The sequence below is a fragment of the Zootoca vivipara genome, chromosome 1 (genome assembly GCF_963506605.1).
Source record: "Zootoca vivipara chromosome 1, rZooViv1.1, whole genome shotgun sequence".
Classification (NCBI taxonomy): domain Eukaryota; kingdom Metazoa; phylum Chordata; class Lepidosauria; order Squamata; family Lacertidae; genus Zootoca; species Zootoca vivipara.
In genome coordinates, this window is record NC_083276.1 from 116,018,246 (window position 1) to 116,039,970 (window position 21,725).

Genomic DNA, 21,725 nt, shown 5'->3' on the forward strand with positions numbered 1-21,725 from the left:
AAGTTGTTTTTGTTTGTGAAATACATTTCCAGGATATGTGGGGAAATGCTACAAAATGTAGGAAAGGTTTGATGGCCATCAATCAAGGATGAAGTACTAGTACATTTCCTGAATTGGCAGAGAGTTGGACCTTTAAGATTCTTACCAAATCTGCTAGACTGTGTTAGTTGAATGGAAAAGGCAAGGGGAGGGGGTAAGAATTCATCTACTCATGGAATCTGAGAGAAAAGTTGCAAGTTCTGAGGATTTGCAGCCTATTATCTCTTCTGTGGTTAACTGATAAGACTTCACTTGCTGTAGTATTTATTTATTTATTTTATTACAAATGAGAAAATAGTTTCAGCAGCTTGGAGCCATTATTTTTGCATTCACATTTATGTTAGAGTAAACACTCCTAAAATTGTACATTGTGATTGCTATACACATTTAAGCTAGACCCTAGCAGCTCATTTGTATAAATAAAGTGTTAAAGACAATTATTATTACAGTTGTTCATTAGTATAATTAAATGTTAAAGAATGTTGTTATTATTATTTCATTTATATATAATAACCTGCAATTATTATTATGATACAGTGATAATAAAATATGTAATAATAACAATATTTTATAATTTCACCCTTCACCAAATTGTCCCAGGGTGGTTTATGCACAATTACAAGAATGAAAAGAGTAAATACAGAAAACAGCTAACACTGAGGCAAGACTGTTTGAGCATATAACGCCAATCCTGGCCTGGCTGCACTGGCTGCCAGTTAGTTTCTGGACCAAATTCAAAGGGCTGGTTTTAACCTATGAAGCCTTAAATTGCTAAGGACCACAATACCTCAATGACCACTTCTCCCCATATGAACTGACCATGACCCTGTGATCATCATCTGAGGCCCTTCAAAATGTGCTTCCTCCATGAGAGATCCGGAAGGTGGCAACATTAGAATGGGCCTTTTCTGTGGTGGCTTTCCGATTGCTCTCCAGAGAGAAGCTTGCCTGGCACTTTCATTACATATATTTAGATACTAGGAAGAAACATTCCTCTTCTTCCAGGCCTTTGGCTTAATAATAATAATAATAATAATAATAATACCCTACCCATCTGGCTGGGTGGCTCCCAACAGAATATAAAAACGCAGTAAAACATCAAACATTATAAACTTCCCTAAATGGGGAATTCCCAAAATTAAATAATCTATGGCCTTTAAACTCTGTGTGTGTGTGTGTGTGTGTGTGTTAGGGTTGCCATATTTTAAAAAGTAAAAACCAGGAAACACCAAAAGTTGTTGAGTTGTTGTTTTTTAAAAAACCAAACAAGGTGATTTTTCGATTGATTTGTTAAAGTTGCTATGCTATGTGATTTTCTCTTTTTGCTTTGTGAACTGTCCTGTGGTCCTTGGATAAAGGGCGATATTATTATTATTAATAGTAATAAATAAGATCAGGAGGAATATTTTAAATTTAGTGTGAAAAACAATTTGTAAACGATGGAGCAGATGATAAAGAATGAAAATTTGCTAGATATGATAAGCAAAAATTTAATAAGGACCATGGAATTCACAGAAATTGAAGGTTTAATGTGTGTGAGAAAGCAACATAGAATATTACAATAGTTAAAATGGGAGATGATACTTCTAAGGCTGTGGTCCAGGTTAACATCAACAGAGAGAGAGAGAGAGAGAGAGAGAGAGAGAGAGAGAGAGAGAGAGAGAGAAGGTAAAAAATAGAGATAAACCAAAGAGATTCCTAAAGAAGAAATACTTACTGGGATTTTTGCCTTTGAACAATGTTGTACCTTTCAATGTGCATATGCATCTGATTTGCCCTCAGTATGTCAATTGAGAAGCTGCTGTTAATGATTCTGGTTGTGTAATTTTTTTTAGCTTTACTGTTCCATGGGTCCTGAGGTATTGTGACATTCCCCATGTGAGGAGAAAGTGATGTGTGAATTTTCTCAAAATGTGGTAGACTTGCATCTCTCTAGAAATATGTAGTAGATGTTGCTTTATTTCATATGACCTCGTATGAAAATACTGTAGCTAGCATTTATTCTTTAAAATGTTTTCAAGTCTCATTTCTAGAGTCAGTGGGATTGTTACTAAATAGTGCCTAAAATTTATGTTGCGCATTAATTCATGACTAGGTCTAAATTTTTAAATTATAGTTTGCTACTAAGACATACTTTTAATTTTTGTTTTCATGCTATTATTTATTGATAACTCAAGAGTATCTCAGTTGAATTACATTGCCACATTATGTCTTTAGAGGGGCATAAAGTCAGTACACATGCTTCAGTAATATCTGGTTGTTTTACCCTTATGTTTCCATTGGCAATTTGAAATTATGGCTTCAACTGCACTTTAAATATGTGATAATAGCATGTGTTTCTAATAAGGGCCAGCACCATTTTGTTGAGATAGTGTGAATGGTTGTCACTCATATATGACAAATGCATCTTCATCTGCTTCTTTGATGGCCCCCTAAAAACCATACCCTCAAATCAGACCGATGAAATTAGCTGCTGTGTAAATTGTGCGTCTGAGTGGTTCATTATCTAATCACCGTCAGAACCATAGTGATAAAGTAGTTTGAAGCAGAGAAGAGGTCTGCCAGATGATTTCAGGCCTCCCCCCCCCTTTTTTGTAAATCCTGTTTCCCTTGGAAACCCATTAGTACTGTGTAGAACTTCAGAATTCTTTGACATAAACTTCATAGCAATTCTAATGTTTACTGTATCTAATGAGTGACTTAAAATGTTTCTATATTATTCTGAACCCTTTATTTATTAAGTGCTATATAAAAAAATACTTTTATTTGGCCACCTCTAATACATTGTAAGATGCAGTGACCCTGATACTGAAAATTACTGATAGATTTCTTGTTTGAAAAACACTTAAAATTCTTGTAATTAAGTTTTGCTCTGCCCTGGTGCCTATGACTGGTAGATTGTTTCTACTTTGTGTATCTTTCTTTCGTCACCTCCCCTCCCAACTCAGAATACTGCTTAACATCTGAATTTTGCTCCCCCTCAAAGGATCATTTGATGATGATGATATCACACACATTGAAGGAAGTGTTGCACCTGTTCGTGACATTGAAATAATACATGAAGAACTTAGGCTAAAAGATGAGGAAATGATCGTGCCCATTATAGACAAACTAGAAAAAGTGGCTGTACGAGGAGGTGACAAGAAATTAAAACCTGAATATGTAAGTAAGAATATATTCAATTTTTTAAACAAAAATTTCCAGTGTAGGATTGATTTTACACAGGCATGGTGCTTATCAGCTGCAGGCTTTATTTTATTGGGGGAAAGGTGCTAGTCTCAGTTTTAAGAGACCTAAACTTTCTACCTCAAAATTACTCCATCTAGTACGTACCATGTTGCAATGTGTTAGTTACCTCAATTCTCTTTGCATATATAAATGATGATGGGAGTTGTAGGCCAAAACATCTGGAGGGCCGCAGTTTGGGGGTGCCTGGGCTAGATGCTGCTACTGTTGTTTGTGGCTGGTTGATGGACTGTAAGAGCACAAATCAATGACTCCATGTCACCCTGGAGAGATGTGATAGCATGATTTTGTCCTGGGCCCATTGTTTAACATCCTTATAAGTGAATGGGATGGAGAAGGAGAGGGAATGCTCACCAGATCTGCAGATGATACCAAACTGGGTGAGTTATGAAGAACCTGTTGGATGAGGCCAGTGGCTTCAGAATCTAAGTTCAGAAATGGTAATACTTTCCTTAAACAAATATTTAAAGTCATGGGTAAACAGGAAAACACTCAAGGGGTGTATTTGGAATGTGAAGGTTTGGTTACACTATTGTTGACAGTTCATCTTCTTTTTGAAAAAAAAAGAGTAAAGAGAGTTGGCCGTCCAATTCTATTATTATTATTATTATTATTATTATTATTACTATTATTATTACTATTACTATTATTATTATTATTATTATTATTATTATTATTATTATTATTGCTGTGGCATGTGATTTTATTTTCATGATGCTCCTGTAGTCTGGCTGTCCCCCCAAAAAAGAATATATGCACATTGTTAAGCATGGAGGAACAGACCTTTATTCCTGCACATAATTACTTCGAAGTCTGAAGATGGGGGTGAAAACACAGTATCAAGTTATTTGTCTTTTAGTTTAAAGCAATGTTGAGCTAACTAGGATAATTAAGTGTTTATAGAAAACATTTTGTTAACAAAGGCAGTAAGTTAGAATTTGTTTTTTAAAAAGAAATGAAATTTAGTCCCTGTCTCTCACCCCCTAAAGCCAGAAATGTAAAATTATCTGAAATGCTGTTGTTGGCTCCCAACTCCTACCTGTTGTTGGCTCCCAACTCCATGACTATATGTACTAGAAATGGGTACCTTAACTCAGTGTTTCTCAAACACTGTTCCGCGGCACACTAGTGTGTGCCTGGTGTGCCGTGGGAGAATTACTTTATATATAGTCAATATAGGCACAGTGTTTCTCAAACACTGTTCCGCGGCACACTAGAGATGTTGCCTGGTGTGCCGTGGGAGAATTACTTTATATATAGTCAATATAGGCACAGAGTTAATTTTTTAAACATTTTCTAATGGTGGTGTGCCTCGTGATTTTTTTCATGAAACAAGTGTGCCTTTGCCCAAAAAAGGTTGAGAAACACTGCCTTAACTTGTTTATCAGTGTTATTGTTTGAATAGATTGTTACACATGATTTAAAAAATCTTACCCTCTCCTTGTACTGTTAAAATGTTACTGTTAAGCTATTAAAGATGTCATGTGAGATGTCCACATTTTTCATTGTGTGACATGCCTTTCTGCATACTACCTCCTTGCTCTGAACTAGGTCTCAATTCTAGGTGACAGGGTTGATTTACAAGCTTCGTTCAAGTTTCTGATCTGTTTTGGCTGCTTGTTCTCTTTTTAAGACTGTTTGGATGTTTGGAAATAAGTCAGTGGTGAAATAATTCTCCTGTATTTGCAGTGCAGCACAACAGGCCCAAGCTACCATAAGCTTTTACAAATGGAGGACCCCTGGGAGACAGATATAGTTTTCCTCTGGTTTCCGCAAAAGCTACTGATATCACTTTGCCTAACTTTAAAATACCATATTTTCCCATGTATAAGACCATATTTTTTCCTAAATTTTTGAAGTTTAAAATAAGGGGTCATCTTATACACAGATAGAACATAATGCATTTTCTTAATTTTGAGTCCCAAAAAATAGGGGTCGTCTTATACATTGGGGCGTCTTATACGCGGAAAAATATGGTAGTTGTTAGAATGTTGAAATTCAGGATAGAGATTATACCCAAACTAGCTAACAAGCACTTTGTCTTTGCAGTTGGCATTATGGAGCAATTTAGGATCCCACAGTAGGAGCTCATATGATAGCATTGCTCCCCAAGCAATCATGCTAGCTTTCTGGTAAAGGATTTCACAGGCTCTTCTGCATTCTTATTGGCAGTTCTCAAGAAGGGCTTTGAAGTTTCAGCTGTGGCAGTTTTGCATATTTAACAATTCTCTGTTCACCAAGGTTGACAGGAGTGTACCTTAGTTTGGAGAGCAGAACCAGATGTGCCCCAATACCATGAGGCTTTCAGTCACAATTGCCCAGTTTTCTTTTGGCAGACAGTAAGGTCCTTAGGGAGTTGCCTTTTGTCTGTCCTAGTCAAAGTAAGAAGAAAGTCTTCATCTTGACAAGGCAGAGCTAAGGGAGGTTCTGAAGGTCTGCAGAAAAGGCTCAGCACCCAGGTCTCTTCCCTGAGATGGGCAATGTCTTGTGCCAAAGAATTCTTCATTTGTCCATGGACTTCCTGAGTAGGCTCTGAATTGGGTAATCAGACTCTGATCTGTTCTCCTTTTGAATTGACATGGCACTTCAGAGGTTCTCATAGGGGTGGGTGCACTGTCAGCCAATAAGGAATTGTGTATCTTTGTCAAAATGAAGTATTGCTCAGGTCTTAAGCCTTTGCATGTGCTAAAAGTCATATTTTTCACAGGTCTTGGAAATTAGATGTACCAAAAGTCTGCACTCATTCAAAGGGGGTGGCAATGGCGTTAGCTTGATCATAGAATAGTAGAATTGGATACATAGCATTTGAGGGCAGGTTTCTCTTGGAGGAGTTCTATAGATATGCAATGTTAGCATCTCCTCACATAGGTGGACATCCCATGGATGGAGGCTTCTGTTTCCAAAGTTGTGACCGTGCATAAAGCACAAACTTACTTGAGGGAGAAAACTGGGTTTAATAAAAAAAAATATTCCAGATAGAGAGGGAGCCCTCTGTACATGGTGGAAGGTAGAAGAGTGAGACTATTACTTAGCATATTTTTTGTTGTACTAGGTGTACCAAAGGTTGCTGGTCTCCCCATAATTTTGAGTTTTGCATGATCCACACTCATAGCCCCCCCCCCCCACAGTTTCTTGTTTTTACTGCTTTGGTTCTTTTCTCTTCTTAAATGTTACTGTTTTGGTATCTGGTTATGGTTATACTTCGTTTTCCAGTTACTGTGATCCTCCCCTGCACTCCCACACCAAGTACTTTGCTTCCTGCTCTGCCAGTTCTGGTCAAGTAGGGAAATCATCCTGTTAATAAGATCCAATTTTCTTCGTCTCTTCCTAACAGAAGAAGATGCCATCCCAGTTTTATTTTGAAATATTTATATCCCACCTTTCTGCTTGGCATCCAAAGCAGCTAAAAAGAATGAAATTACCCCAAGGCAGGTAAAAATAAAACAGTAAAGTAATTAAATTCAAAATACAACACACCAATTACAATTCACAAAACATGGATAAGTGATAAAATGAATAGTCACCAGCATATTAACTCAGTCCCTACCGAAGGCCTGCAAAGAGGTGTGTCTTGAACTGCTGATATAATGGCATCCTCCTTACAACCCCTCCCCTGGCATATAAGAAAAGTGGCATGCCAAGGAGAAAGGCAGGGGTTAGAACCATCCTTCTTGAGACTCAGCTTTATACCTACAATATTTTTTTTTAAAAAAAAAACATGTAGTAGCATTCAGGTATGTGAAGTGCTACACACACAGGTTTAACCACCTCTCTGAAAACTAGGTTGGTAGAGACTGCCTTCCATACACTTAGGAGAATGGAAAACTAACTACCAAGTTCCCTTTTCAACCACTATTCAAGTATGGATGATAGTTCAGAAGTGCTCCCTCTGTACCTTCAAACTATTCACATTACATTATACTTATTTTATTTACATTTCTAAAAGCCTGAACACTGCTTCAAAAATACAATTTCTGTTTCTTTGTTTGAGTCATTTATCTGGTCTCAAAAGCAGAAGGAATGTCATGCAGTACTTTACTTCAGTAGAATACCATAATCATTCATAATGGCCATGGTCCAGCAAGTCTCCAGAGCACATGCTGGTGACTTTATTGTTTTTTCCTCCAAAGGTTTTGAAGTACGGCTTTTCTGTTTGAGTGGGGGTGGTAGAGGATGTGTGTGTGAGGAAGGGGGGGGGACGAGAGCCTGCTAGAATGGAAAGAAGAGGAGAAATCCCAGCAGCTCACACAACATAACTTGCTGGATCATAGACAGCATGTAGTAAGGTTTGCTGGTAACTTTCCCAACCTTTCCATTATTTTGGTTTAATTTGGTAGTTGTGTGCTGTTATTCCTATAAAGCAAACTATTTGAAAGCTCTTAAAACCACCAGATGGAACAAGAGGAAGACCAACTATAATTCACATTGCTCAGGATTATCTTTTAAACCTTATTTTCTGATATTTGTGAATTAAAACAAATCTCAGATGTATCTTTATTACATCTGTTGAGATTTAGATGTTACATTCATTGGAAAGCTTGATAAATGCAGAACATGAAATATAAAATGAAAAATAAAACATTGTAGTGTGTTTACTTAAATATCCATGTTCATGTCTGCTTCACCTGGTCATGGAAAACCAGCCCAGAGAAGTCTTACAAACAGCAATTGAGTTTGACCGTTGAGAAGCATCTATGGAGTGGCTCTCTGCCTATTCTTTATTTTTAGTTTGGGGGGGTAAAGGGGTATTTTTTCCACTGATCTGAAATATTGTTAGAATTACCTTTAAACTAGAACTAGTTTGCCAAATACAAGTTGAGGTACCTAAGTTTAATCTAGAGTAATATATTGTGTGTTGTTTTTCATATTAACGATGAAGACGTTGAACAATTGGGGCAGGATTGGAACATCTACATTGACACTTTAACTGCTGTTTGCTTGTGCAGAGATAATTGAGGGATAAACCAAATATAAAAGACAGCTTTCTAGTCATTATCATGTAGCGTCTAGAACATGAACTGTTCAGTCCCAAATATTTTACCATCTACTTTACAAAATGGAATATATCAATGTTTTGGGTAAACTATAATACTAATGGCTTTTTAAAGATTAAATTTGTAACTAACATTTTGTTCTAAATCGTAACACTGCATAAAATTCCACCACTAGTAAAGAAGGATTACTTGAGGAATTCTTCTAATAACGAAGAGAAGTTTAGCTTTCGAAATGCATATTTTAAACTTAAGTGAAGTATTTATTTATTGAATAAAGCACAAAACATAGATAGGTCCCCAAGATAAGATAGTTCTACTATGGGGTTTTTTTTTTGAAATGTGTAATCTTGTTGCATGTCTCTACATAAGCTATTCTGGCCACTCATCATAGTAACCAGCTGGGCCATTTCACCTGCTGGAGCCATTAAAGAGGACTCTCTCCCCCTAGATTAATCCCCTCCGACATTAGTTTTTAGCTATGACAACTGGAGCAGGCATTCAGAACTTGCAGGTGGCCAGTGTGACGCACATAATTGCCTACAATTTTAGGCAATGAATAAAAATGGTCTACATTACTTGTCAAAGGTTGTATATGCAGTGCCAAGTGAGATCTATGGGAAGCCTTTTAGGGTTTAAAGAACATTTAATAGCAAGGCTGCACAGTGCTTTTTTAATCATAATGCATTTGTAATATAGCACTTTGATCTTCTCCTTGTAGGAAATGGTGTTACATTAGCCACTTTTAAAACATTTATGAGTGAAAATCAGTTATAGGAGAGTAAAAGTGATTATTCTTAGGCAGAACGTGTTATATTTCATTAAAAGTTTTCAGCTTGCCCCTTTCTTGTTAAAATCTGTGGGGAGCCCTGTTCCTGGAGGGTTACAAATCAGGATCTAAGGATTTAGAAGAGCTTTCCTCTTGTTTTTCCCCTGAAGCAGTTGCAAGATGGGAAATATTAGTACACTAAATACTGAAGCTGTGTGTTTGTAAATGTTTGACCTATTTATTGAGAAGGTAAACATGTGCTTTTGAGAAAATTCTGATGACTAGAAATCAATTTAAAATTATCTAGTTGAATATCATACCGGTGGTAAATTCCGTGAAATGCAATATTTAAAGCATGACCATAAATTATCTCTGGCAAACATTGACACTAAAACGCACTACTTCTGGAAGAGCTTGGTTTGACCTTTCAGACCCAAGAGCCTTTTATTAACACCTGCCTGTAAGGCAAACCTTGCCACACGCAGCTTTCAGATTCAGAGCCACAAAACTGATGAGGAAAGGCTTGAAGGGTTCAGTTTGTGTCACTTGCTGTTTGCCGTTTCCATTTCACAGATGATTAATCTTTCTGTGAAGAAAGGCCAGAGAAACAAAGCACATTGGGCTCTTCCTGCAGTTACTCCTTCTGAATGCACACTAGCTTGCTAACTAAAAGGCCTTTAGATTTCCTGCAGGGAGAGATGTTCTGAAAGTGAATGCAGCTGGTTGGAGGTCACTAGTGCAAGGCTCTTGCCATTGTGTAATGGAAGCTTTGGCAGGTTTCATTTTTGGAGGAAAGGAGAAGGTGTTGACAAAAAAATTAATGTAGAATATTGAGGCCTTTGGCCATTTGAATCAATATCTTGAATGGTGGATCATCAATAATCAGCTCAGTTTCTTTGGCTGTCAGTGTTTTTTAAAAAACCCACACACATCACTTTTTGCACCTATTTCCTTTGTCACAGCAGCATGTTTCTCTCATATATGGTTTCTTATAAGGGATGCTTAATTACTACACCAATATGCAGTTTCGGGAAACAGATTTATTTATACATGTAATATTTCATTCAGCTTGGGGAGCAGAAAATATCATTCGTATTTCTCAATGAAGTCACTAAAAGGTTTATTTCCTATTCATCTGCTCTAGCCCTAACGTGACTCCTGTGTTCCTTTCTCATTCATTATATATGAAATTTCAGTTAGAAGGCACATAATATTTTGTTACCTAAAACGACTCCCTCATGAGAAATAACTGATAACTGTCTGGCATATAACTGAGTATATTCTACTTTAATGTCTTTTGTTTCTTCCTAATTCTGTGCAGGACATAATGTGCAAAATCAAAAGCTGGGTAATAGAAGAAAAAAAGCCTGTCCGTTTCTATCATGATTGGAATGACAAAGAGGTAGGCTTATGACTATTACCTCATCCACTATCTAATGCCTTTCCTTTAAAAAACCAACAACAGCATAAAAGTGTATCAGATCTTTGTGTAAACCTTCTGATTTACCTCCAGTAAATTAATGCCAACATTTGGAAATCATGTGCATTCTTTTTAACAATTTACTTTATACTTTAGATGTTAAAAAGATTTATTTATTTATTTATAATCTAATTCACAACACTCTGTTTCTTGTTGTCTGCGTTAACATGGCTTTTATTTTCTTACTTTTAGATTGAAGTGCTGAACAAACACTTGTTTTTAACTTCAAAACCAATGATCTACTTGGTTAACCTATCTGAAAAAGACTATATTAGAAAGAAAAACAAATGGTGAGTTTGTTGCCTTTATATTTTGTAGAAAATTCACGATGCTTCTGAAATGCACCTTTGTCAAAATAATGGTTAGTCGTGATTTTTGTACTTGGAGTAAATCTAAATGTCTTAAAGCTAATATTGGCAGTGTACCTATTACCTTGTCTTTGGAATGCAGTAAAAGTTTTTTTTTTAAAAAAAAACTCCCTTGAAGATCTATAAAACTAGTAATTTTCTCTCCTACCTTTTAGTTTATTTTGCAATATAGAAGGAAAAATAACCATAAATAGTCTTGTAAGTTGTCTATAATATTTAATTTTAGAAATAAGTCATTTTTCATGCCAACCTTCTATTTATTGGATGTTGAAAGGTAAACATGATGCCATAATATGGTTGGTAATACGATAAAAAGGAAATGGAGTGTTCCATATATATGCATAGAATCATGTGTCCCATATAGTTCAGGGTAAATTCAAGGTGTTTACAACATTCTGCTTGCTGAGCCACTTCTTAAAATGCAGCAGATGTCATGCATATGGTTTGCTATATTCTGTTCAGAAACTTTATTAATGTTGTCAGTATGAATGCATATATAATGGCTGAAGAATAAGATGTCTGTCAAGCAAGCAGTGACCGGGATTAAGATCCAACCCCAGAGTGTGAGGATACATTAGAAATGGAGGGATTGAAAATCATGCTGCACTTGCATTTTGTGTAAAAGTTTCAGATGAGATAAAACAGTAGTTTTAGGGAAGAGGCGCTTAAAGTGTTGCATTGGAAGAAAACATTAAATCACTCTTCTTTTAGTTTTGTTACACATTTTCATAGCATACAAAATTACAAAAATATCACTGTGAAACACATTTAAGATTTGCTTATTGCTTTGTCAGAGTATCCAGACCAGTGTATCAGAATTCTCTTAGAACATACCCTTTCGCTCTCCCTGTACTTCATTAAGTACTTAGATGCACATGGTTTCAATTTTCCATTAAAATTTCTCATTTCCATATGATATCAAAGAGTGAGAAGGCTTTAAACTGAAAAATAAACATTCATAGACTGGAAGCCCAAGCAATAATTAATGTCAGATGGTTAACTCCAATAAGTTATTAGAATAAATACTTTAAAATAATTTCAGCTGAAAACTGCCCTGTTCCTAGTGTTGTTGTGCATTTATATTTATTCTAAGAAGCATAATGCAACTTTAAAAATGGTCACTTTAAGGGCATTTTAAAACTTCTGGTTCAGAATCTTTCCCTATAATGAGTTACTGTTTTTGAAACTGCATGTAGCCTTCAAGAAACTGTGCAGTCAAGCAACTGTGTCTTCAGTGTTGTGGTCTGGAAGGCATTTTCAAGTTTCACACAAATGTAATGCAGTAAATCTTAGCATTCTTTATTAAGTGCTCTTGTAGAGGTTTCTCAAGTGCCACAGTAAAGATAAGCATCAGAATTTATTTGAAAATGGGCAGGTTAGTTTCCTTACACAAAATGGATCATCACACCTACATTAGGGTGATCACAGGTAGAGCTCACTGCCTTTAATTGTATAGTAAATACCTTTTCTCAGACCTTAATGGTAGACAGTCTGTTAGGAGACGCCAGTCTGTGATTTAGCTGTCTCCAGAACCATGACCACCCCGCCTTTTTTGGTGAGACCAAGTTGTGATGATGGAATGGAAAACTTAGCATATATATTACAATTTTTAGATTTATAACTATTTTATTTATATTGCGAAATCATAGTAAAAAAAATCTTACTGTGTTCATGTAGAACTGATGGTTGAGGTTTGGTTTAAAAAAAAATCCTGGTTTTGCGGATGTTAGTGTAATTGTAGCTGAAAGATCAAAGCCTGGGATAGCTGAGTGATGTTCCTGAAGAAAATTTACCACATAGCCATTTTCAGTACAGTTTCTGCCGCCTGCTGTTCCTATTTTCCCTCAGGCTGGCCATTGACAACCCCCTGTGCATCCCTGCTCGTAAAAAATGATTGAGGAAGTATTTGTCATGTATTTATGAGTGGGAAACATCTTCTGATATGGAATGGCATCTACTGAAGTCGGAATGATGGCCAGTTTTTCCTTCCTTTTGGCAGAGTTGCTGATCTTTAAATCCACTCTTTTTATGTCGTATATTGCATTAAAGTGCAGAATAATTTTTTTTTAATGAATTGTGTAATGATGAGCCTTTCATTGTTTTTGGCAGTGTAAGCAGATGCAAACAATTATAATATATTTTATTGGCAGATGTATTTTAATTTGCTTTTTGGTTCATGTTCTTAATCTGAACTACAGTTGAATTAGTTGCTCAGCCCGCACGACATATTTCTTGATTTAATTTGTGGTAATGCTGTAAGGAGGTTAATGTTAATTCAGGAAGGATGCAGCAGTAAATATTTTCATTGGGTTTTTTTTTTTTTTTTTTTTGCAACGGAGTGGTATTTACATCAACATCAAAGAGTTGTTTTAAGGTTATGGCAGACGGAGAATATGGAAAGCTAAAGTAGGATCACTTTTTGTTTCCTGTATATCACCTTTTTTCAACAAATGAACATTTTTAATTGCTAGTAAAACACTAACATTTCAATATGTCATTTTTCAAAAACAGTGTGAATGATAGGACTTTTGTATACTAGAGAAGGTAGCGTATTGACCTTTTGAAAGGTATAAAAACTGGAATGACTCCAAGGAACTACTTACTGGTATTAACAATGTTAAATTAGTCATTCAGTTGATTTATGATTAAGACCTTGTTCCTGAGGTGAAGCTGACATGGCAGCAGTGTTAGTTGCACTTTTATGATCAGATGACACTAATCATGATGTATATAGGAATCTACTTCAGCATTTTAAAATACAGCTTACTATTCTTTAAACAAATAGTTAAATAATCAAAGGCCTTCACAATAATTTAAGCTTTCTTTAGGGAATGTAGAAATGTAACTCTTTACCTAGTACTATTTCTATACTATATATTGGAAATAAAGTGTGATTTCTGCTAGTGAAATTCTGCCTTGTAAAACCTGAGCTGTGAAACTGGATAGGGCACAAACATTCTTGTGGAATCAATTGGGGATTAAATTTATTGTAGCTTTGTATACCAGGGGGCCATTGCAGTGCATGCTGCATGATCGTCTTATACAAGAGTACATATGTCACCCATGTGTTCAGTATGTTGACACATTCTCCCTTTAAAACAATAAAGTGAATTGTATATTGTGTACACATCCCAATGCAGATTTTGGAAACACATCTTCTTTGTTAATGCTTGCATTTATTTGAGCTAACATTTGCAGATGGAAAGATAATTTTGTATTCTACTGTAGTATTATTTTTGAACCGCATAAAGTTAAGTTTATAAGTTTGCACATCAGATCAAGCAACAATGGTTTGAAAGAATATTTGGGGAGGTGAGTGCTTTTTAGTCTGGGCTTTAGGCTTTTAACTCTTGAAAATCCCAACACACATGATGACCGTGACATTTCAGGAATATTTGTTGTGTACCAATCAACAGGATAAATTTGTGGTTTTCTTTAGTTGTATTTTTAATTCTAAGGTGAACATATTTTAAAGTATTTAACTTTAAGGTTTATTTGCTTCTAAACAGGTTTCCCAATTTCATGATATAATGATGAAAACAATACCAGTTTCATGGTATAAGGATGAAAACAAAAATCCATGAAACTACTTCCTATGCTGTTGTAGTGTTGCTGAACACTGTAGAGTTATGGTTGTTACTTTTTCTTCTTCGCTGTTCACCACAAGGTCCCAGGTCGGTTTACAACAATATTAAACATACAAGAAGAATAGATTGGGTCATATATAGGGTTACAAAAATGAGAGTAAAGAGTTGCATTGCCAGCATTTGATGAAAGATAGGGTTTCCATATTTCAAGAGGGGAAAATCCAGACACAAAAGGTTGTCGAGCTTTTTTAGGACAATTATTGCCTGATAGCCCTGCCATTGCCCAAGCCTGAGCCTGGGCCGTCCATGCCAGAGCCTGAATCAGAGCCTGAGTTGCTAGAGCCCGAGCCTGAACCAGAACCCGGGCCGCCTAAGCCAGAGCCAGTGCCTGAATCAGAGCCCAGGTTGCTAAAGCCTGAACCAGAGCCACACAAACAAATTTTTTAAAAAACACTGTGATCACTAAAAGTCAGCATGGGTTTCTGAAAAATAAGTCATGTCAGACTAATCTGATCTCATTTTTTGACAGAATTACAAGCCTGGTAGATGAAGGGAATGCTGTGGATATAGCCTATCTTGATTTCAGCAAGGCCTTTGACAAGGTGCCCCATGATATTCTTGTAAAGAAGCTGGTAAAATGTGGGCTAGACAATGCTACCATTCAGTGGATTTGCAACTGGCTGACTGACCGAACCCAAAGGGTGCTCATCAATGGCTCCTCTTCATCCTGGAGAGTAGTGACTAGTGGGGTGCCACAGGGTTCTGTCTTGGGCCCAGTCTTATTCAACATCTTTATCAATGACTTGGATGATGGGCTTGAGGGCATCCTGAGCAAGTTTGCAGATGACACCAAATTAGGAGGGGTGGCTAATACCCCAGAGGACAGGATCACACTTCAAAATGACCTTAACAGATTAGACAACTGGGCCAAAGCAAACAAGATGAATTTTAACAAGGAGAAATGTAAAGTACTACACTTGGGCAAAAACAATGAAAGGCACAAATACAGGATGGGAGACACCTGGCTTGAGAGCAGTACATGTGAAAAGGATCTAGGAGTCCTGGTAGACCACAAACTTGACATGAGTCAACAGTGTGATGCAACAGCTAAAAAAGCCAATGCAATTCTGGGCTGCATCAATAGGAGTATAGCGTCTAGATCAAGGGAAGTAATAGTACCACTGTATTCTGCTCTGGTCAGACCTCACCTGCAGTACTGTGTCCAGTTCTGGGCACCACAGTTCAAGAAGGATACTGACAAGCTGGATCGTGTCCAGAGGAGGGCAACCAAAATGGTCAAAGGCCTGGAAACAATGCCTTATGAGGAACTGCTTAGGGAGCTGGGTATGTTTAGCCTGGAGAAGAGAAGGTTAAGGGGTGACATGATAGCCATGTTCAAATATATAAAAGGATGTCATATAGAGGAGGGTGAAAGGTTGTTTTCTGCTGCTCCAGAGAAGCGGACACGGAGCAATGGATTCAAACTACAAGAAAGAAGATTCCACCTAAACATTAGGAAGAACTTCCTGACAGTAAGAGCTGTTCGACAGTGGAATTTGCTGCCAAGAAGTGTGGTGGAGTCTCCTTCTTTGGAGGTCTTTAAGCAGAGGCTTGACAGCCATATGTCAAGAATGCTTTGATGGTGTTTCCTGCTTGGCAGGGGGTTGGACTGGATGGCCCTTGTGGTCTCTTCCAACTCTATGATTCTATGATTCTATGTTTTAGACCTTCAATAAGTGAATGAACATGAAATTATTAAAGTCCTCGGGGGCACACTTTCCCCTCAACACCCTTACTAATTTGTATCTCATATATTTCTCTAGGGACGCAGTTGGCGCTGTGGTCTAAACCACAGAGCCTAGGGCTTGCCAATCAGAAGGTTGGCGGTTCGAATCCCCACAACGGGGGGGATTCCCATTGCTCAGTCCCTGCTCCTACCAACCTAGCAGTTTGAAAGCCCGTCAATGTGCAAGTAGATAAATAGGTACCGCTACAGTGGGAAGGTAAAGGGTGTTTCCGTGCGCTGCTCTGGTTCACCAGAAGCGGCTTAATCATGCTGGCCACATGACCCGGAAGCTGTACGCCGGCTCCCTCGGCCAATAAACTGAGATGAGTGCCGAAACCCCAGAGTCGGTCACGACTGGACCTAATCTGGGGAACCGCGTTTGCTTCCCCGCTCCTCCACATGCAGCTGCTGGGTGACCTTGGGCTAGTCACACTTCTCTGAAGTCTCTCAGTCCCACCCACCTCACAGGGTGTCTGTTGTAGGAGAGGAGGGGAAAGGAGATTGTTAGCCGCTTTGAGACTCCTTCGGGTAGTGATAAAGCAGGATATCAAATCCAAACCTCCTCCTCCTCCTCCTCCTCCTCCTCCTCCTCCTCCTCCTCCTCCTCCTTTACCTTTATATTTCTCTAACATTTCTTTTTATGGCACACAGAGGGCACTGTTTTAAAAAGTATGCCTAAGATAGGAGCTAAGGAGCCCATTCAGACAACTGGACATTGTGTTAACATCAGTTGTTAATGAACAAAAGTTTAATAAGTATGAAAATACCCAGCATTTATCCCATATGGCAAAATTTGACTGAGTGTTGTGGCTAAAGGCAGGCCCAGGGAAAAGCACTTTGGCTTTGGGTGAGGGCAGTTCACCTCAAAGCAAATCAGAGTAGTGGCCATTTGCCATAGCTAATGCCCCTGAAGACTTTAAGCTCAACCTAGAACCAAGATATATTTTGATTCCAAAAAAATCAATGTGACTATCAAAACAACTGTCTTCATTGCCCCAAAAGATAGCAATGGCAAGTGCTAAAGACTGGAAGACATCAACCTCAGAAGCAGAAGAACCAGAAGAAGAAGTATCCATGGTCTCATACGCCTTCCCAGATTTTCCTGGGGGGAAAATGATTAATTGCATCTATTTCAGTCTGGCTTGGAATTGAAATTGCCTTGGTCATCATGGGTTGATGAGTTGGGGGAGTGTGGCCCTGTTTATTATTTTGGACCTCTCAGTTGCTTTTTATATAATCAGCCGTGAATATCCTTCTGGGGCACCTTGCCAGGATAGAACTGAGAATACTGTAGTTTAATGTCTACAGTCCTTCCTAGAGGGGGAAGCCTCAGAAGGTGTTCCTGGAATACTGCTTCTCCGTGCCATCCAGTTAGCATCTATGTTACTGCTTTTGGTAGTGGTCTGGATAGAGGTGAATGAAGTAAGACTTCAATCCACACAGATGTATTGCTGCTCCTCTCTGATCACCTGGCAGGGGTGGCCAGGAATGCTTTTTAACTGATATGCCAATTGCGACCATATCCTTTAAAAAATGACCTGGCCACAATTATTCAAGCTATAATACAGTAGCATCCATATTGAATTACACCAATATATGCTCTACACGAGGTTGCTTTTGGAGAGTGCTTGGAAACAACTGGCCCAAAATACAGCAGCCAGACTTTTAGCAAGGGCTCATGGCATATAATTCTGATTTTATCTCAATTTATATAAGTTTGTAGCCAAGCCCAATTCAAGGTGCTGGTGCTTTTAAAGCCCCAAACCATTTGGGGCCAAGATATTTGAAAGACTGCTTTGTCCTGTATGTACCATCCTGTGAGTTCAGATCCACACCTGAGGCTGTTTCCTTTGTAGGCAGAAGAGTTGGGACCTTTTCAGTTAGGGTGCTGCATTTTAATTGAATATATTTAGTTCATTTATACCCCACCTTTCTTCTGAGGAAGTCAAAGCCGTATTCATAGGCTCCCCGCTCCACTTTATCCTCACAATACCCCTTGCTATAATTGAGAAAGAGTGAGGGTTCCCCAGTGAGCTTTAGGACTAAGTGTGTATTTTAATTTGGATCTCCCCAATTCTAGTCTGAAAGTTACCACTAAGCTACATTGGATGTCAGTACGCTTCAGAATGTTTTTCCAGTAGAGATCTGCTTGAACTCTGCTTGGCAAACTGAACCCTTTCGGGGGGAAAGGCTATTGCTGATTATTTATTTAGATGCTGATCTTGTTTTATATAATCTGTCATTTTCTAAAACTACTTTGGTACAAAAAGCATAGGATATCAAATATACTAAATCAAATAAGTATATCAAGCCACCTGCATTGGATTCTGCAGTCCTAAGCACATTTACTCGGGATCAAGTCTTGTTTTAATTCATTGTTACTTACTTCTGAGTAAACAGTTTTTGAGGGTAGATAAGATCATAAGATGAGCCCCACTGTTGCTGTGGAAAAACTTAGACCAGCAAAATAGTTAAGTTGACTAGTTTTGAACCATCTCTGGCATTTAGAGTCTCCGCTGTGACTCCCAAATCAATTAACTACGTCTCTGCTTATGCAATATAATATATGTACCTATAGCAGCCATAAACATCAACAATGTTACCAAATAACTATGTTTTTCCTGCGTTCCTCTAGTAATGAAACTACTGCACTGCAAGAAACTTCTGTAACTTTTTATTCTATGGGCCTTTGAAAAGACTTCGCCTACAATGCATTTATAAATGGGTGCATATTTTTTTGTTCCAAGCTTATATTATTTTCATTGTCAATCATCTCCAGTCTAGAAACAGACTGTCAACCACTGTAGCTAAGAGAACACCAATTTTACTTCTTCCTGCCAAAGGGTAGGCAGCTGTATTGTAGGCTTGGTCTTCTTTATAGAGAACCAAAATATTTACATTTTATTTTAAAATTAATAAGGGTGGAAGTGGTTATGTTGGCCTCGTTGGAATAATACATGGAGTAAGGCACTCTAGACCATGCTCATTTGCTGCTTCAAATATAAATGACAACTCGCTAAATTGTGCCCAGAAATAAATCTCAGTATCAGTTTTAGACATTCCCACTGGCTCACTCTTTAGATGTAGCTAAGTATTTCAAGTCTTCAATTGAACTAACAGTCTTCAGGGTCTTTCTCTTTCTTACAGTAAACGAGGCTCATAGTTACCAGGGCTTCTGTCATAATGACCAGGAGTTGCTACAACTGGCATCACAGCCTGAACTTGGGGCGGGGGGGGGGGAGCCCTGGCCATTTTTTTTCTTGCCACCTGGAGCAATGGTCGGTCCAGAAGCACCTCCAGTAGCATCCGCCTCTTAAGTGGTTCTCTAGTGGGAAGCACTTGCTGCAAGTGCATCGTTACTGACTGGCTAGCAGTCAGCAGCCTGCATTTTAGCAATCGTGAAACATGCGCTTCCAATGTGCTAATTGAGCTGTCTAAGGTGATCGAGAGCAGGGAAGCCAAAGGGGGGGGAGTAGCTCCTGCCAGACCAAGATTTCACTGGCCACTGGCTACTTGCCACCCTTGGCTTCCCTCAAGGCTGTTCAAGAGTCAGTCCTTCAGGAGAAGTGCCAGCCTTATGCAACAGAAAATACAACTCCCAGATCAGTCTAGATTGACAATCACAGGGTAAATCACCTCGCTGCAGATGTTTCACAAGCCTACCAGGATATGAATAACTTTGGCAAAATCACTATTGTGCAAGCCAAAGTCCTTGTGCAGGGCTTCTGCTGATGGGACCCAGTAGATTAATCCCACTCAGAATGATGGACTAGATGGACCTTTGGCTCGATCCAGCAGTCTTTTCTTATGTTTTCCCTTGAATATAAGGATCTGCTTGATGAACTGCCATTCAGCACCTCGGATTAAATGTGCATAGGGTGTTGCACTTGAATTTAGCTGGGTATTTTATTTTGTGTTATTTCCTTTGTTACTTTTTGTTATCTACTCTGAATTTTTAAAAAGCCTAGCAGTTTAACAACAACAACAACAACAACAACAACAACAACAACAACAACAACAACAACAACAACAACATAGTGCTAATAGATAAAAATAATAACTTTCTTTGAACCACACATGATAACATAACCAGTAGGGGCATTAAATGCATAGATTTTTCAGTCTCTAGATCATTGTATGCCTCTCATAGAAACTTTATAAGCAGATTGTACATTTTGAACCTACTGCAAATGACTGAATATCCTTTGTCTTGTGAACAAAAATCAAAACTCTGTTCAATGGTACTAGCAGTTAATATGAAATTCAGGAGTTAATGCAGTGTTGAATCACCTATAATTTGGGGGTCTTAATTTTTTTTTTAAAAAAACAAACCTTAAAAACCTTTCAGTGTGATAAATGTTTCTCTTTGGCTCCCTCTATCAGTCTATCTTATTTGACTTTGGGAATTACTGATTTTCCACAACACATGCCTGTCTAACAGATTGAGTAGCTGTAAATGTATCAGCAGGTACATCCTTCCCTGTGTGTTCTGTTTGGTTAAATAAAAATATAATAAATCATTCAGATTGCAAGGGGTAGTATGTATCTAGCTGCCTCTAAAAATAATTGCCATATGTCTCAGTGCGAGGCCTTCTTAAACATTTCTTCTGGCAAGACGTCTGCCATTTTCTAGGGTATCAATATGTTATATATGAAAGTCTTCCTTGTTTTTAAGTGTGCTTTTTCTTTAATGGCAGTGCATTATATACATTTTGAGGAGTTTTAATATCCAGCTATTTCATTGCCCTGCTGACATTGTGGGTAACTGGATTGTTCTATTCATGGTTTGCAGCAGATCAAAATGATTTGATATGCTAAGCTTTTTCTGACAGAAGATACAAAGTTTTGACAAACATGCATGGCACAGCAAGTGTCCAATTCTAAAGAGCAAAAATAAATGCAAACCACCATTATGGGGAACACAAACAGGCTGAAAGCAAGTTATTAGTAAGCAAATAATTGTTGAACTGTTATGAATGGAATAGGATGTTGAAATAAGACATGATTGGCTGATGTTACATATGTCCTTGATTACCTTCCCTGTGCTTTTATCCTAATAAGTGACATTCTTTGTATTCCCTTGGATGGCTAGACAGTCTGACACTAAAGAAGAATAAATATTGCATGTGGTACACATTAAGCTGTCATCTAAGACAGCATTTATAAAAAGTAACTGGAGAAATTCATAAGAAATTCTGCGGTGCTACAGTTTCCTGGCTCCAGTCATAATTGTCAAACTTCTTGACACATTCAGGTCTTCTAAATGCCTCCAGTTTACCATGGCTTAGTGTGTGAATATTTTCATGAATTTTTATTTTCAAATATTGTTGACTATTAACATTGGTTTGTCTTAATTTAATCTGTTAGCTGCTGGATATTTACTTTAATGGAGCAAGGCAAAGAAATAGTAGTAAAAGACCTGGAAATGCATTAGATGGAAACCTTGAAAGCCTATGAAG

General features: G+C 37.8%; 1 protein-coding gene across 3 annotated transcripts in view; it reads left to right on the forward strand.

The window, feature by feature from the left end:
• The window catches only part of OLA1 (Obg like ATPase 1), an 85,362-nt gene that overhangs the window by 33,104 nt on the left and 30,533 nt on the right, over positions 1-21,725 (forward strand). For all 3 annotated transcript variants that reach the window (XM_035135106.2, XM_035135114.2, XM_035135097.2), the window contains exons 5-7: positions 3,026-3,201; positions 10,367-10,447; positions 10,718-10,815. In XM_035135106.2, coding sequence (XP_034990997.1) covers positions 3,026-3,201; positions 10,367-10,447; positions 10,718-10,815 — 355 coding nt within the window. The remainder of the gene's footprint in view (positions 1-3,025; positions 3,202-10,366; positions 10,448-10,717; positions 10,816-21,725) is intronic.